This window comes from Terrapene carolina, unplaced genomic scaffold (genome assembly GCF_002925995.2).
Source record: "Terrapene carolina triunguis isolate 2854851 unplaced genomic scaffold, T_m_triunguis-2.0 Scaffold33392, whole genome shotgun sequence".
NCBI classification, from domain to species: domain Eukaryota; kingdom Metazoa; phylum Chordata; order Testudines; family Emydidae; genus Terrapene; species Terrapene triunguis.
Genome location: NW_020697743.1, coordinates 2,698,497 through 2,717,059, shown reverse-complemented (window position 1 = coordinate 2,717,059; position 18,563 = coordinate 2,698,497). Strand labels below are relative to the sequence as shown.

At 42.0% G+C, this 18,563-nt stretch overlaps 1 protein-coding gene across 1 annotated transcript in view; it reads left to right on the top strand.

Moving 5' to 3' along the window:
- The window catches only part of LOC112108272 (GPI ethanolamine phosphate transferase 2), a 122,749-nt gene that overhangs the window by 10,987 nt on the left and 93,199 nt on the right, over positions 1-18,563 (top strand). The window contains exons 3-5 of the mRNA XM_024202331.3: positions 8,492-8,701; positions 10,750-10,938; positions 15,772-15,913. Of these exons, the coding sequence (XP_024058099.2) occupies positions 8,492-8,701; positions 10,750-10,938; positions 15,772-15,913 (541 nt within the window). The remainder of the gene's footprint in view (positions 1-8,491; positions 8,702-10,749; positions 10,939-15,771; positions 15,914-18,563) is intronic.

Here is an 18,563-nt window from a genome sequence, read left to right as displayed (position 1 = left end):
CTGGTGAATACAGATCCAAACCCCCTTGGATCTTAAAACAAGGAGAAATCAATCTGGTTCTTAAAAAAGAAGACTTTTAATTAAAGAAAAAGGTAAAAATCATCTCTGTAAAATCAGTATGGAGAATACTTTACAGGGTAATCAAACTTAAAGAGCTCAGAGGACCCCCCTCTGTCTTAGGTTCAAAGTACAGCAAACAAAGATACACACTCTGGTAAAAAGGTACATTTACAAGTTGAGAAAACAAAGTAAATCTAAGACGCCTTGCTGTCTTTTTACTTACTAGTTTGAAATAGGAGAGACTTGTTTAGAAAGATGGGGAGAACCTGGATTGATGTCTGGTCCCTCTCAGTCCCAAGAGCGAACCACTCGTTAAAACAAAGAGCACACACAAAAGCCTTCCCCCCCCCAAGATTTGAAAGTATCTTGTCTCCTTATTGGTCCTTGGGTCAGGTGTCAGCCAGGTTACCCGAGCTTCTTAACCCTTTACAGGTAAAAGGATTTGGAGTCTCTGTACACAGAGAGCTGTTACCCTTCCCTTCATAGTTATGACAACATACTAAAAAGATAATATTAAAAACAAGAAAGGGTAAAGGTCCTCACCGCAGGGAAAAAGGAGTGTCTCAGGGTGTGGCCTGTTTCGGGGCTATTCCAGTCTCCTAACAATGTGTATGCCTGAATGACATTTACTTAGTGTGTGGTCAAGCTCATAGTCTGTGATGGCATTGAAGAGTTCTGGGGCAGCGACACATCCTTGTTGAGCATCTGACCTAATTTGCAAGAAGGCGATTCTTTTCCTGTTTACAAGAACACAGCCTGAGGAGTTGTCATTTAAGAGCTGGAATGTTCTACAATACTTGTCAGAGAGGCCTGCAAGTTTCAAGGTCAGCCAGATTGATTCCCTGTCAGAGTCAAACTCTGCCTTGATATCCACAAATACAATGTGAATGGAGTGCTTGAATTCTCTTGTTTTCTCAACAAGCTGTCGTGCTGTGAAATTTGTTCTGTCATGGAACAGCCAAGAGTAAAGCCAGCTAGGGGTCTTCTCTTGCTCCTTAATATATCAGCAGCTTGGGCCAACAAGACCAAAGTAAAAACTTTCCCAGCGATGGCTAGAAGAGTTAATGCCACAATAGTTAAAACAATCTTTCTACAGCTGTAAAATAATGCCTTTTTGCCCGTTGGACAGGACTGACGCTGGCCCCCAGATAACATTGGATGGCATCTGGAGCCACAAAAGAACAGCTGGTCCAGGGCTTTTTAACAGTTCCGCAGGAATTCCACAGATTCCTGCTGCCCTAGTTCCATTAACCTTTGTTATGGATTGTGATGCTGTATGATTGAAATAGGACCATGTGTATCATTGATAATTGCCACCGTTAGACAATTGCAACAAAACTTTTGTACAAAGTATATCATGTAAGGCAGGGGTAGGCAAACTTTTTGGCCCAAGGGCTAGATTTGGGAATAGAAATTGTATGGCAGGCCATGAATACTCACAAAATTGGGGTTGGGGTGCGGGAGGGGGTGAGAGCTCTGGTTGGGGGTGCGGGCTCCGGGGTGGGACTGGGGATGAGGGGTTTAGGGTGCAGGAGGGTGCTCTGGGCTGGGATTGAGGAGTTTGGAGGGCAGGAGGGGGATCAGGGCTGGGGCAGGGGGTTGGGGCGAGAGGAGAGGCTCAGGGGTGCAGGCTCCGAGCGGTGCTTACCTCAAGCGGCTCCCGGAAGCAGCGGGATGTCCCTTCTCGGGCTCCTACGCGAGGTGCAGCCAGGTGGCTCGGCACTCTGCCTCATCCACAGGCACCGCCCCTGCAGTTCCCATTGGAGCGCTGGAGGGGACCATTGGAGCTCGTAGGAGCTGGAGCAGGGCCATGCTGCGTCTTCCGGGAGCCGGCTGGAGCACCGGAGCGGGGGAACTGCCAGATCCCACTCCCCAGCGGGAGCTCGCAGGCCGGCTTAAAACGGCTCGTGGGCTGGATTCGGCCCACAGCCCGTAGTTTGCCCACTCCTGATGTAAGGTGTCAATGGAAAAGTTACGATGTGCTAAAAATGATTATCCTGTTTAAATCCATGTATCATCACTGTATCTGAAGTTATGAATATTGGCTATATATATCTGCATCCCAGATGTATGTTTGTGGGGGTAACACTCACCAGATAAAATCTACATTGAAGCCAGACAGCTTTATGTTGATGGCCCTTCAAGGGCAATTAACTCTCACAGTGGGCCATAGAAGAAGCTCATCCCGCCTAGGGAGCCTTCCTGTGGATGGCCCAGCCAGAATATGGGTAATGGCTGCCCCTGAGAGTCAGCAAGCCATGTAAGGGAATGTGACTTGCTCGCATGACCCTGGACTCCATCTTGTGCCAATAATTTACCACAAACTGAAACCTGTGAGCTTTGTTTGGGACAGTAAAATTCTATCTGTGACGGGTTAGACACCCTTGCTGGGATGTCACCTGATGTACTGGGATGTCACTGAGCCTGTGCTCCCTCTCTCTGTTTTGCTGAATTAGACTCTCCGGCCTCTGGCAGCACACACACACAGGTAGGGACGCACCAGCTGTAGAATCTGACAGAGTCTGCAAACAGCTCTCTATGAGAAGATTCAGCTAGGAAATGGCCCAGCATTCAAGTGCAGCTCCCCTCTGGAAAGTACACCCAAACTGATATTGTCTTGCACTGTAGAGAAATTTATACAACATAAGCTCATAAATTTGCCCCCTCTCTCAATGTGGAGGAAGATACGCTCAACTTCTTACACCCCCCCCCCCCGGTTATAAATTGCACAAACTGAGTTTAATAATAAACAAAAACAAGAACACACCCAGTTGTAATTGTTACATAGTCAATATTCCTAACTTTAGATACAGAAATGATACATGCATACAAATTGGGTAATCACATTCAGTAAATTATAACCTTTCCAATTATACCTTACAAGACCCATCTTGTATAAAATATGTTATGCCACATTTGTATCATAAGCATATTTCCATAAGAATATGGGGTGTAACGTCCCACCATCCACATGGCAAAGGCTATGAAAGACCCTGGAAATATCTCAATCTTGCCTGTTTCATGCTCTGGCCTGTGGATTTATAACTGAAAAGAGCATATTGAGTATGACCTGAGGACCTTCCCATCTTTTAGAAGTTACCAGAGATTTTAGAAGCCAGCACTCTGTAACATCATTGTACAAGCTCTGAATGAGTGACCTTTCTCATAGGTAAGGTTGTGCAAATGTTTATATAAGGAAGCGATGTTGTTCCTGGCTGAAGCTTCTCGAGAGCGATAGCCTTGGCTTCCATAAAAGCTTTGCAGTCAGTGTGTGTGGCTTTGTTGCTGTGATGCATAGCCAGAAAGGGTTAAACAGCTTGCAGGCTAATTGACCCAGAGTCAACCATTAGAGACGTTAGAAAAGTGTGTGAATGGTAATTAGGGCCACTCCATGCTAGATAGGCTAGAACTTTGAAATGCAACCCTGTATTGTTAGAGAATTGGAGGTGATACTAATTGTATGTGTATATGTGGCGGGTTGGGTCACGGAAACCCCCTTGGGGACTGCCACCTGACGTGTTGAGACTACCTCTGAGCCCGCTTTCCCTGCCAACTTGGGACTTCAGTGCCCTGCCTGGTTTGAGCCAGACACGCTAGCCTGCTACAAACCCTGACCCATGTCTGAACAATGTCCCACAAACTGCAGGCTTAACTGAAAACAGCTTAAGAAGTGTTCCTGTCTTCAACATTCAGATGCCCAACTCCCAATGGGGTCCAAACCCCAAATAAATCCGTTTTACCCTGTATAAAGCTTATACAGGGTAAACTCATAAATTGTTCACCCTCTATAACACTGATAGAGAGATATGCACAGCTGTTTGCCCCCCCCCGTATTAATGCATACTCTTGGTTAATTAATAAGTAAAAAGTGATTTTATTAAATACAAAAAGTAGGATTTAAGTGGTTCCAAGTAATAACAGACAGAACAAAGTGAATTACCAAGCAAAATAAAATAAAACACGCAAGTCTAAACCTAATACGGTAAGAAAGTGATTACAGACAAAATCTCACCCTCAGAGATGTTCCAGTAAGCTTCTTTTACAGATTAGCTTCCTTCTAGTTTGGGCCCAGCAGTCACTCACACCCCTCTGGTTACTGTCCTTTGTTCCAATTTCTTTCAGGTATCCTTTAGGGGTGGAGCCAGCTGAAGACCAAATGGAGGGGTCTCCCAGGGGATTAAATAGATTTTCTCTTGTGGGTGGAGACTCCCTCCTCTCTCCTATGCAAAATCCAGCTCCAAGATGGAGTTTTGGAGTCACATGGGCAAGTTACATGTCCATGCATGACTCAGTTTTTACAGGCAGCAGCCATTGCTCACATGCTATCTTGAATGTCTCCAGGAAGACTTCTTATGTGGATTGGAGTCTTCCAAGATCCATTGTTCGTTAAGTGTTTCTTGATTGGGCCCTTAACTTGCAAATTCCTTTCTAAAGAAGCTGACCAAATGCCTTACTAAGGCTACTTAAAATCAAACAAGTACACAGCTAATATTCACAACTTCGAATACAAAAATGATACATGCATACGAATAGGATGAATATATCCAGTAGATCATAACCTTTGCAGAGATGTGTTACATGGCATATCTAGCATAAAACATATTCCAGTTATGTCATATTTACATTCATAAGCATATTTCCATAAAGCATTATGGGGTGCAACGTCACAGTGTACTTATATCTTGTTAAATGTTAGCTATATAAACAGACAGTTTCTGTCTCACTATAGCTATTGATTCAGAGATCAAAAGGGATTATTATTTAAATGAACTGTAGATCTAGGATATCGCTGTGTTCGTCTCTCTTTGAAATGTATAGCAAATCACCTGAGACTGATGGAAAATGGGCAATTGCTTTATGTTAATCTGTGTAGATAATTTTTGGTGATGCTTAGGAAATGGGTCCTCTTCAGAGGCCCCATGAGTGCCTATTGTTCGCCTGTGGACTCCAAGCTGTGCCTTGGGTCCCAATCCTTTTTATCTCAGATCTGCTTGATGCTTCATGCAGGGGAAGCTTAAACCCAAGACTGAGATCTCCAGTCCTAATCTGGAATCACCCTGAATGTGAACATTTGACTATAACCTATGGACTATTTCTGAAATAACTCTTTGCAACTACAAAGCTCACCATCTCCACTATGGATCTAATCTCAAGAACTGTACTCATGTCTGTATGTATATTGATCTTTTAACCAATACTCTTTTCTTTTTTAATACATTTTAGTTTAGTTAATAAGAATTGGGTGTCAGCGTGTATTTGGGTAAGATCTGAAATATCCATTAATCTGGGAGGTAATGTGTCTGATCCTTTGGGATTGGTAGACTGTTTTTATATGATTTGAGTTGGGTGTCTGGGTGGAGGCCTAAGGCTGGGTTACTTTAAGGGGACTGTGTTGTTGGCTTCTGGATAACCAGTGAGGTATTATAGAAGCTGTTTTGTGCTGGCTTGGTAAATCTAAGTATTGGAATATCCACCAGCTTTGGGGATTGTCTGCTCCATTCTTTGCAGTTCACCCTAATTGGGTGACCTCAGCTGTCTCCCCTGGGACTCTGGTCAAAGTTGCGAACACAGTTTGGGTTACGATATGACCATATCTCTTCTCAAAGAAGCAATGTGATGTTGTTCAATGATGGTTAAGTTAACAGAAATCCAGGGCTGCTTGGCTCTCTTTTTTTGGAACCAGTGATGATCATAGCAGCATTAGTTATCTGGATCTGAAGCCCATACAGGTGGATTTAGCATCGGTATATTCTAGCTGGGTCTCAAACTTGTTCAGTTTCAACTGCGTAGTGATGATTCATTTTTAGGGTAGATAATTTGACTGTTGGTAACCGTGGTGCTTTGCATACACTTTTTACTCTAAAATGGAAATTTGCAGAGAATAACTTGTGTTCGGTGTTGCTGCGCTCAGCAGACCAGTAAGTCTGCAAAACTAACCAACAATATTATAGATTGTAATATAAAGAAAATGGTAGGGTCCTAGAATTTCATTCATAGTAAAACTCTTAATCACTTGAATTTTTCCCTCCTGATTCATGCTATTTGTATACAAACCTGGAGGCTGTCTTAAATTATTTCATCTCCGATAAAAAGTTTGAGTACACTTAACATCAAAGAATCCCACTGCTTCTGCCCAGATAACTATAGCTTTATAAAAGATGCAAACATAAAGATAACAACATTGCAAGATACAGCAACTTCCTAGCCAAATATGCGTTGTCAGTTGTAGACCATTATGTCTGTTCTCAGAATAAAAAATTAAATGCAATAAAATAATTCAGTACATAAATAGTCTTCTGTACCTATATTGGAATCCTTGGTGAGGGCTGTACTTTTCTCTGCTTTGGCTAACAGTCTGATATTTGTAGACCAGCAGAGGCATAAACAATACTTTATCACTGTAAACACTTACTTCCATGAAAACAAGAAGGCTTCTGCTTCCTTGGGCTGAAACTTTCTCACTTTGCAAATTTTTTTTGGCAGCTGTCTCTGGGCTGATGTTTGAAAACTTCTGTGCCCCCTCAAATATTTATTTTTAGACTGTTCTTTAGAAACTCTTGCCATCCATGATTAATACACCTTTCCCTTATTCCTAAATTTTGTTCCCTCTTTTGAATGTATTAGAACTTTTTTTTTTTTTTTATTTAGTCATCCTTAACATTTGGTAAGGTTCCACAAAATTGGTTAAATCAGGAATCTTTTTTGTTGTTACTCAGAGCACAGTTTGTGAATATTCCTGTCCCTAATTGAGGCCGAGAGCTTAGTAGGATTTTTTTTAAATGACATTGTTATGGATTGTAAATTTTTTATCCTTATGTGATGTAAGTGTAGAAGCTTTTACTATTGGCTGTGTCCGTGTGGGCTTAAACACAACTATTGCCTGGGCTTTCCCCTATGTGAAAATGATCTATTATGGGATTTCTTGTACCTTCATGTAGCTAGTGTTAGAGACAGGGTACAGGACTAGATGCCCTCTGGTATGGCAATTTGTTGTGATGCTGAACTAGCGGTTAAGGAACCAGGAGGCTGGTTGACCTGAAAGCAACCCTTAGGAGGACATATTAGAAGAGTATTGAAATGGTAAACAGGGCATTGCTTGTAGGGGCCATGTTACATAGACTAGAGTCCTAGGTATGTAGGTCTGTATTGTTAGAGGATTAAAAGTAGATAGTAATTGTATTTGTCTGTTTACCTATATCTTGTTAAAATTTTAACATGATCTAATTAGCTTGTAGGTGCTAAATTTCTGTTCCTGCCTATAATGTTGCATTGCTGTATTCCATTGGTTCAGAGATCAAAAGGGGATATCATTTAAGTGATACTTGCGGTGTAATATTATTGCCTTAATTTCTCTTTGAAATTTGTGATTTTGCATAGTAAAACTACCTGTGAACTGTTTGAATGATTAATTGCCTTATGCTAATGAATGCAACTAGTTACCCAGTGTATACCTAGGAAACAAAGGTTAGCTTCAGAGCAACAGTGTACATTACCTATTCTTCATCCAAGGAAGGCCTGCTGTGATCATTTGCTGCCAAGAGGCTTATCCACTGAGCTTCAAGCTATAAAGGAAGTTTCGGGCCTGATCCTTGCTATCTCAGATCTGCTTAAACTTTGACTTGGAAAGTCTAAATCTGTAAGACTGAGGTCTGCAGTCTGCTCTGGATTAACCCTGCAATTTTCATGGAAGAATTTGAACAAATTCTGCACATGGACTGCCTATTGGACTATAACCTTTTAAATTGATTCCAAAATGATTTTTACAAATCAGCAGCCTCACCATCTCTGCTATGAAACTGACCTAAGGACTTACTCATATCTGTATGTATAATGATCTTTAACCATAGAAACTTTTTTTTCTTTATTAATAAATCTTAGATTTAGTTAATAAGGATTGGCAGTAAGTGTGTATTTGGGTAAGATCTGAAATATTCATTGACCTGATGGGTAATGTGACCAGGTCTCTTGGGGTTGGTAGATCTTTATATATGGTGAATAAGGTTTAACCCTCACTATATTAGACTTGGCTGTCTGGGTGGGAGCCAAAGGCTGGATTGCTTAAAGAGAACTGCGTTTTGGCTTCTTGGTAACCAGGAGGGCATTACAGAAGCTGTTTGGTTACTAGCTTGGTGAAACCTAATTATCGATTAAACCACCAGTTGTGGGGATCGTCTGCCCTATTCTTTGCAGTTTGCCCTGAATGAGCATTCTCAGTATAGCCCCTCCAGCGACCACAGTCTGAGACAGGATACTGGACTCTGGTATGGCAATTCATGGGTTAATTCATTTATTTTTAGGCTTTGACATTGTAAGCCTGATTCTCCCCCCCACTCCACACCTGGCCACTGTTAATTTTACCTCATTTTTTCACACAAGTATCAAATACTTCTTTAGCTTCTGCTGTTTACTTTACTTTACTTTATTTTTCTAGGCTTTGATGACTGGTAGCATACCTGGCTTCATTGATGTTATCATGAACCTTAATTCTCCAGCACTCTTGGAAGACAACCTGATATGGCAGGCAAAAACAGCTGGGAAAAGAATAATCTTTTATGGTGACGACACTTGGGTTAAACTGTTTCCAAAGCATTTTGTGGAATATGATGGAACAACATCATTTTTTGTGTCAGATTATACTGAGGTAAGACGCTTTTACAAAAAAAACAGTTTTTCCAGGCCTAATTAACTCGAAAAGAGTAAGCATATGCCATTTCGTTTGTCCATTAATGTGCAGGATTTACCCACAAAGCTTTGTCGTGGTGGGAGACTAGATCATTTTGTGGAATTTTAAACAAAGCTAGACGTGTTTTCAGTCCACTCACCTAGCCCATAGTACAAACCAATATTAAAAAGTCTATTAGTATAGCTAGGATCTCTGATCATGCAGCTATCAAAAATATCCAGTTTTGTCTAGATTGTCATGTGCTCTAACATGGCTGTGTACTGGCATAGGAGGGATGAAGGGTTCCGTCCACTTGTGCAGTCCTGTAAAGGTTACCCATGTTGCAGCTTTGGGTGCTTAAGCAAGCCCAGGGGCTCCCTCCTCTGAGCAACTGGTTGCAGAAGGCCAGGGGTGTGGTAGCCAGCTGGCTGCATGGGGGCAGTGTACAGCTCCTACATGAGTGCTGCAAACTATTCTTCCCTGCACCCATTCCATTGCAATGCAGGAGCCCTGGGAGGAACTGTGGTTCTTAAACAAAATGCCTCTTTGTGCTCCTATGGGGCAGTGCAGTGGCAGATGTAAGCAGGATACTGCACCGGTTTGTTCCTTTTACATAAGCCTGTTTGTGCTAAACTCTCCATCTTGTTCTAAAGGATCAGATTACAGTGGCAGGGATTGAACGATTTCGGGGTTGGAAGTCTGGGACTAGTGGCAAAAGTGCAGTCACAGTGTTGAAGGTTTGATTTCTCACGAATCACCAACAACATTAATGCAGTTGAACATTAGAAAACAGGGTCTCCTGCCACACACCTATCACCTCCCCCCACACACATTGCCCTCTCCTGGCCAGTTGTCTGTCTTTGCACCTTAAAAATCATGTAAGTCTAATTACTGTGTTCTGTTCCCCCACTTCATTTCTGACATGATTTTAGTGGCTTAAAGGACTACCAAAGCTAGAATCAGTGCTATATGCCATGCCAAATTTTTAATCCCATTGTATAGATAGTATTAGAAAGCATTGATTTTGTATAGCTCCTGTGGCTCATGCGATTATTTTAGCAAAAAGGGAGGAGGGAAGTAATCGAGTTTTGAAGTCACTTGTTTTCATGTGTTGAATGTTACACTGGAAAAACTTCCACAATTTCAGTTAATATTTGGAAGTTGTGATTCCTTCTTCCAGTAAACCGTGAGACCATTAGGTGGCTGCTGCCATAAGTATTTTCTATTTCCATGTTTGAAAAGCTAACTCTCTTCTTTTTTGTTAGGCCTACAGGAGTTAGTGGAAATTGTTTTTTCACCACTTAACTACATTAGATACACATTGCTCCTCTAGAAACGTTGACATGATCTGAAGTTTTCAGTGTGTATTATTCCATTGTTACAAGGCCTTGATTGCTCAATAGACAAGTTAGTATTGAACTGAATGTTTACATAGCTTTTCTTTTGAAATGAGAAGAACTTAGAATGAATGTAAAACTCAAAATGGGCTGTCAAACTGAGTAGAAAGTTTAAAAACTTTAAATTGTATCGAGAGTGAATAGGAAGGGAGGGGCTGGGCTCCTCCAATGAAAACCAGCAGAAGCACAAAAGAGTTAATATTAGACAGTACTCCCTACTGACCAGTAGGGAAGGAGATAGAGGTGAAAGACGGGAGTAAGGGAGGAAAATTAGTTAAAAGGTTAAACTGTTCTTTTTTTTAAGAAAAGGAATGCCCTTCAGTGGCTTGACAGCCCTGTTTTCTTTGATTTTTATATATACATCTTATCTGTTTTGGGGTCTCTTCAGCTGAAAGGGGTGAAGCGGGGACCAAGACTTTTTAAAAACTGGGTACCTACAGTTAGGTTCCGGGCTTCAAGCTGATTTACACAGCAAATATGATTTTCAAAATTGGTGAGCACCCTGCAGTTCTCACTTAACTTCTATGGAACTTGAACGTGTGGTGCCAAATGAAGCAACTTAATTTTCCTTTACTTGTAGTAGAATAGGAAGATGTGATTTTTCTAAAATGTTTTGCTTTCATCTACAAGGTCGATGATAACGTTACCAGGCATTTGGATAATGTCTTAAAAAGAGAAGACTGGGATATACTAATACTTCACTACCTAGGATTGGACCATATTGGTCATCTGACTGGACCAAACAGCCCTTTGGTGGGACCAAAGCTTTATGAAATGGATAACATCCTCAAGAAGATTCATACTTCACTCCTCTCAAAGGTGAAATACTTACTTCTGGACACAAATCTAATAGTGATAGACTAACACAGCTGTAATATTCCCGGAAGACTAAGGTGATAGTTATTTCAGTATACTTCAAATTGGAGTGTTTTACTCTCCAGGAAATATGTAATGCTGTAGCAATATTTCCTGTTTTTAAAGATTTTACTTTCACAACTTTTATTAACAGATGTTCTTGAGTACACTGGCCAAGACTTTGAAAAGCAGATGCCTAAAGTTAGGTGCCTAAAGGCATATTTAGGCTCCTAAATATAACCTGCTTTTCAAAAGTGGTGGTGAGCACCCAGGAGCTGCTATTGAAGTCATAGGAAGAAAAGACTGTCAAAACTCTGCAGGATCAAGTCCTATTTTAAAATGTTCAAGCTATTACAATACTATACAAGCACAATCAGTCAAATGTGATAAAGAGTATCAACCTAAATAACTTGAATTTGGGTGCAATGTATTTCCATTCTGCGATGCTAGCAATAGTGCGTATGTTTCAGGTCAATGTTAACACACAAGAACACTCAGTTAAAGTTCAGCTCTAACTAACACAAAGCTACAAAAATGAGGAAATGAAGTTAAAGCATCTAACAGAACTCCACTGAAAGCTGCTACTTTGCTACTAGAACCATCATGTGCTAGGACTCCTGGGGTTATTCTGTGCCAAAAAGTTAAAAATTCTGCGTACCATATTTTATTTGTCAAAATAACACTATCATCATGCCAGTTTCACTCATTTTGGTAATTTATTTCAAAATACCTGTCAGCAAGTATGTCTGTAACAATACAGACAACAAAAAAGATTCAGGAAATGTTTTTTGACAAATAGATTCCTTACTAGGCATCTTAATACAAAATTTTGAGTAATAATTCATTTAATCCACAATACAGAAATGTGTTTCCTGCACCCTTTGGAAGCAGTGAAAAGGCTTGGGGGAGTCAGGGGTAATGGAGGAGCTGAGGGAGAGGAAAATAATTGCTTGGGAAGGAGCCTGGGAGTGAACTTGGAGGGTTGTTTGGTGTGGGTGGGAGAAGTATGGAACAGTTTGGGGGTTTTTTGGGGGGGAGGGATTGTTCTAGAGTTGGGGAGCCTCCTCCATGTAGACGCTGGTTGACTCCTAGCCTCTCCCATTCAGTCAGGCACATCTGCCCCTGTCCCCATGTGTCCCTGCATCTCCACTCCCCATTCAGCCAGACATAGCTGCCCCTGCCCCCTTGTGGTCCTGCATCCTCACACCCATTCAGCCCCGGCTCAATGTTAGCCCCCCACTAGCTCCGGTGCTCCTGCCCTAGTCTGTCCTCCCCACTAGCCCATCTGTGTGACCCCCCCACCAGCAGCCTTGTGTGCCCTGCTCTATCCGTCCACCCTATATGTTGTGCCTCCTCACCTGACTCCGCAGGCAGGGCACTGTGAGGAAGGCAGCCTCCCTCTCCGCAGCTGCTCTGGCCTGAGAGCCAGCTGCCCTCTCTTCTGGTGTTGCATCAGCCCCTGGTAGGCAAAAGGTGTAACTACAGCATGATCCCTCTTGCAGCTTCCCTTTGCCTTCCTTTTAGAATCAATTATTCAGCAGGGGGAGGGGGAAATCTGTGGGGAACATTAATTCTGCGCTTGTGTAGTGGCGCAGAATTCCCCCAGTAGTACATTACTGTAGACATACTGCAACCTTAACTCTGTCCCAGCAGGAATGCCAGTTTCCCAGCACTTCAACACCAGCACCACCACAAATAGCTCTGCCTTCATCACCTCTATCCTTTCTGCACAGTTCTGGGGAATCACACTCCTTAATACATGGCGTGGGAGGGGAAAGTGGGTGCTGGAAAGCTGTTACCCTTACTGGGGCAGAGTTATGGTGGTGTATTGTCTGTGGTGAAGTTTGTTTCTAGGTGGAGGAACTGAGAGTATATACAGTTGAATGACTTGACTTCATTTCCTTGCTCTTATGCTTTTGTTGATATGATGTGTAATGAAATTTGAACTGACAGTTTATGTATTTTCCAGTCTTAAGATTGAGAGGATCTCTAGCCAAAACAGTGTCTACTTTCACAAAGCCCAGGATTTTTGTGGAAGTGCCCAGCAAAAAAGTCAAAATCCTCAAAGCTACCTAGTTGGCTCAGGAGCGCCACTAAAATAAAAGGGACACTTTCACAAAGAATCCCTTCATCATGAAAATAGTTGCTGCTTTGAAGATTTTCCTCTGTAACACAGCACAAATGCTCATGGACTAGAAAAACAATTTCCTTCCACTCTATAAGGCCCCTGTTTTAGGCAGAGGGCACAGCTGGAAGCATGTGACAAACAGGGCCGGCTCTGGCTTTTTTGCCGCCCTAGGCAAAAAAGCCAGCGGCTGCCCCCCCCCCCATTGCGGCAGGGGCTCTCCGCTCTCCCTGGCGGCCAGAGAGCCCCCGGCAGCCAGAGCGCCGGGAGGAGGGCAGCAAGCCCGGCCGGGGCCCCGCTCTCCCCACAGGCCGGAGCACAGGGGAGGGCGGCGAGCCCGCTGCGTATCCGCTCTCCCTGGCGGCCGGAGCGCTGCGGGGAGGGCGGCGAGCCCAGTCGCGGCCCTGCTCTCGGGCCGGGGCGCCCCGCCGTGCCGCCCCCCTCCAGGCGCCGCCCCAAGCACATGCTTGGTGGCCTGGTGCCTGGAGCCGGCCCTGGTGACAAAAACCAATATTATACTGCAATCCTAATGTTCAAAAGTGCAGCTGATTTTTTTCTGAAAACGAAAGTTGTGTGTTCTACTTAGGTGGTTTTTTGTTGTTGTTTTTTTTGGTTGACTCCAAGGCTAGTAGTTTCGGAAAGGCTCTCCTCCACAGCAACGCCTCCGTTCACGAAGAACAGGACTAACTCCTGAGCTAGCTGATTACTCTAAAAGATCCTAGTATTTGTTAGAGTAGCTATTGTTTTGTCTCGGATCCTTTTCTCTTTTGAAACCATTCATTTGGCTCAAGAGCTCCACGCTTGATTTGGCCGACCAGTTTAATCACATCCAGAATCATCAGCATGGTAGCTGTTGTTTTTAGGGTGACCAGATGTCCCGATAAAATTGGGACTGTCCCAATATTTAGGCGTTTGTCCCGCGTCCCGACCAATGTTTGGTGGGGACGCAATTTGTCCCAATATTTTGCACTCCTGGTGTGTTTTTTTTTTTTCCCCTCCGCCGATTGGACTCCGTTGTTGTTGTTTTTTTTGCTCTGCCGCCGGGACCCCGCCGCCCCCCATGTGTCCCAATATTTTCTTCTTCCCATCTGGTCACCCTAGTTGTTTTCAGGAAGATCATTATTTCCATGAAACGGAGTTTATTCAGGAATGGAGTTGCTGAACCTGAAGTATGGTTTCATGAAGAACATAACTTCTCAATGCAGTAGTTAATCCTTTGTTGAAAGTCTTCTAATGCTCACAAGTGCCCCTGAACTGGTAACATGCAGTTTGTGCGCACTGCTTTAGCCTTCAACTTTGGATGCAGGAAAAGTTACTGAGAGCATAAAATAAAGTAGTGTTACACTCTTTAATTGTTATAAAGATTTCTGCATACAGCATCAAAGAGAAGTAGCTATTGTAAATCAAGTTTTCTGTTAGCACTTAAGGATTCAGTTATAAGGTTTTTTTGGGTAAATAATAGTATAACCCCAGAAAGACTCCCAAACTCTGTATGTACAATTTTTCAGTTTTATGTTTATATTTTAAGCTAGAAGGACCCAAAAAATCCTGAGACTCAAAACCGACTTCTTAAGATCAATTTTTAATTGATTAGAACTCAAGCATATTGATTTTCTCTAAGGTTTATCAAAATTCAAGCTTGGTTTAGTTTTTGGTGTGAAAGTATCTGCCCCACATTTTCATCAGAGGTTGAACTATTTTCAGTGCAAAATAGAAAACCGACCTTCCATATGGTGTTGGAATGGCCTGGCATAATTCATTAATAGATAACCAATAGAGTTGTTAATATGCAAATATAACCCTAAAAGCTTTAGGACATTTTGAAAAATATAAAACTTATAAAACCACTTACTCAAACAGAGCAAGTATTGCATTTATCATTGGAGACTACAAATATACCATGTCTGATTTTTACATTAAGGACAAAATAACTTTTCTTCAGTTTTTATTTTAATTTATTAGCTCAACTCATTGGAGGGTTTCACTTAAACTCCCTCTGCTTCTCCCCTCCCACAACAAAAATAAATCGTGTCGGATATCTGCCTGAAGACATCTGAGTCATGAGTGAATGGAAAGAGGATATTGGAATGTAAATACCTTCTAAAAGTTCATTAGACTTCACTTTGATTTTAGGTTCTTGTCCTAATATACAATACATGATTAATATTGACGATTACTTGTTCTGCTAATTCAGTCTGTGTGTCCTTCGAATCTATTTAAATCCTGTTTTTTTTTTCTTACCAGGAGATACAGACTAGATTATATCATCTTTAATTCCTTTATGAACTCTTAAATCCTGATGGGGTACTCCTTGATTTTCTAGCAACATTGTCAAGAGGCTGACTAGACCTTGATCAGTTTTTCTCTTTAAAAAAAAAAAAAAAAAAAACCTTTAAGAATTGGGGTTTTTCCTCTGCTATTCTTGCTTTAAGACTTCAAAATTAAGGAGAAGAGTGGAAGCAGTGTCAAAATCCGGCATGCTGGCAGTGTACCTGTACTGCAGGCAGCAGTTGCTGAGTGCATCTCTGCTAATCTGTTCTGGAAGCAGAGCCATTTTAAAAACAAATTATTAGAGGAAATATTTTTATTAAAATGGTAAAAATAATAAAATTATTCTGAAGCATGTGCATGTCTGATATTACTGAAGCCTTTTTTTTTCCTGCGAGTTGCAGGAAGAAGAATCTTCTTTGCCCAACTTACTTATTGTGTGTGGTGATCATGGGATGTCCGAAACAGGCAGTCATGGAGGTTCCTCAGAGGAAGAAGTTCAGACACCTCTGCTATTTATCAGCTCTGCTTTTGAAAAGAGAAATGGTAAGTGTCACAGATCCTAGCGAGTGCTCCTTTCTGGCCACCCACTAGGACTGCTGTGAGTAGGGTCACCATATGTCCGGGTTTTCCCAGATATGACCTACCTCTTCTTTTGGTCCTCTGATCTCTGTCCAAGCGGATTTTTGAAATGTGAACAAGTGTCCATAATTTCTCCTTGCTTATCCTTTTTCCAACATTGATTCTAGTAGAACTGCAATTCCTGATGTGCCCTAATAGCAGCATGTGTGTTTACTGGTTTACCACCCTTACTTCCGCGCTGCTGCTAGTGGCGGCGCTGCCTTCAGAGCTGGGCAACTGGAGAACAGCAGCTGTTGGCTGGGTGCTCAGTTTCCCCAGCTCCAGTTCATCCTCTGAGTCCCTTTATAGACTCCTGCTGGGGTCGCCTGCTTCTTTTGTTATGCCTTTATGTAATTTTCCACAGCTCTCAAACCCCCTTCCCTTTCGACAAGGGGAAGAAGTGTCTTCCATCTAGAACAAACCCATTGTCCCAAGATGCTTTACTCTGAATAGATAGTTGTTGAGTACAGATCACTTACCATTATCTCTGGCCTGGTGAAGACATGACACAATCATGCTAATTCATGGTGGATCCACATACACGTAGGCTTTCCTTGACACGGTAACTTCATGATACAATTTCATAAAATATCCACACTTCAGAAGTGGTACAGACAGAACCCCCACTTTGTCACAGTAAGGATTGAAGAATTTCAATCTCTTATTGTATTAAAAAAAACCTATTCAGAACTGTACAATTGTAGGTGATTTTTAAACAGTCTTTTAGAATATGCTTTCATCTCTAGTTTATTTCATAATGGCTCTAAACTTCTGGGTTCAAAGCTTTGTTATACATTGGTGTAGAGCGTTAAGTTACATAAGACACTTTCTCTTTACAGACAGTTTAACAAGGTTTTGCGTTAGTAGAGAAATAAACTGTAACACATTGGCCATGTGTGTTTACTATCCTTGGTGTGCATTGATGTCCTGCTAAAACATGACCTCTGTGTTTGTTTCTTAAGAGGCTAAATCTGTTTTCCATGTGGCCATCACTTTAGGACTGGCTAACTTTCTAAAGGATTCAGGAGTCTATTAAAGGGGTCTTTTCTGAAGAGGTAGGCTGATTATTGGCTACTAGGAGACAAGATTGGAACTGAATTCCTGCTTGAAGTGAGTTCTGCCTAACCTAGCCTTTCCCTGAGAAGAACTTCTTCCTGCCCTTCTCTTGTGCCCCAGATCAGTGGTGGGGGAGTAAATGTCCATTCCTGGTCTGAGTGGGAAGATTAAAGACTGGAGTGGTGGTGTTGGGGAGAGAAGTGGAGCTCTTGCTGTAGAGGGGCAAGAGGTTGAAATACTGACAATGTGGATGCCTGGCTCCAATCCCTGAATGCAGAATGCTGAGCATGAGTGTAGTCATTGTATTGGTCAAGTTTCTAATTGTACAGCACTAAAGGTTTTTCTGATTGACACCACATTCCATTGTGAAAAGTGCATTGATCCATAGTAAGAGGAAAAGGGAGGGAATGTCACAGTGGCTTGTTTGTGTTTATAAAGATATTTATTCTACTGTTTGCATAACTTTTAATTACATTCAAACACTTTGTCCAAATAATCAATTAAATTAAGTTACAGTGAGATAAATTTGCTCTTCCATATCACTCTGTCCCCTGACTCCCACCACCCATTTGCTATGACATCTGACTTTCTTGCTTTTAAATCTTGCCCTCAGATACTTGGCTTAGTCCTCTTGCTGGAGGTTATTTCAGCACAGCTGATGCACTTCCATCTGCAGAGCTGGTGTCCAGCTGATGCACTCAACACTGTATCAACAAGGGCAGTTGGGTTGCTTTCAGATATTGAAATAACCAAATCAAGAGCTGATTGTTGCTCCCAGTTACATTTTATCAATGTCAGCTGCATGACACCTTGAAGAGTCTTGTGAAATTATGGCATTTTGTCCCTTGATATTTGTGTTACTAATACTGAGCCTTGCAACTCATATGTAGCTTTCCCTTGCTATCCGTTCTCTCTCGAGTTGGAATTTTAGTCACTCTTTCTAAATGGTCGTACTCTTGCAAATGAGCAAATAATTCAGGCTATGTTTAATTTGGTAGATCTGGTTTATGCAAATTGGGTAATCCTACTGGCAGTTATATTTGAATTAGTGTGCTGGTCAAGTATTACTTGTGTAACCTATTAGGGAGACGCAAATCCCAATTGCTACTAAATAAGTTTGGTATAATCTACATATCAACCAGTTGTTACCAATCAAGTATACCAGTGGGTAACTTTTTGTCTTTAATGACATTCTGAAAGTTGCTGAGACTAGCGTGCAAGGATTACATGAAAGAAGATTTAAGGATTGTAGGTGGCATTTTGAATGAGCATGGGAATAAATAGGAACGGTCTGTGACATTCTGCTTAGGACTCCCAGAACTATAAGCCACTGTTATCCCTCTGTCTCAGCAAATGAGAGCTTTGTTGCTGCTAAACTATGCATCAGGCCCCTGACCAGCAGCCTGTCTGCCTTGCCAGCAAACTCCTCAAGGCTCTGCCAGTTTAAATCTTGCCTTACAGGTAACAATCTGTGAACATGAGTTCCCCAGAGATGTCTCCCTGCAGTGTCCATTCTCTC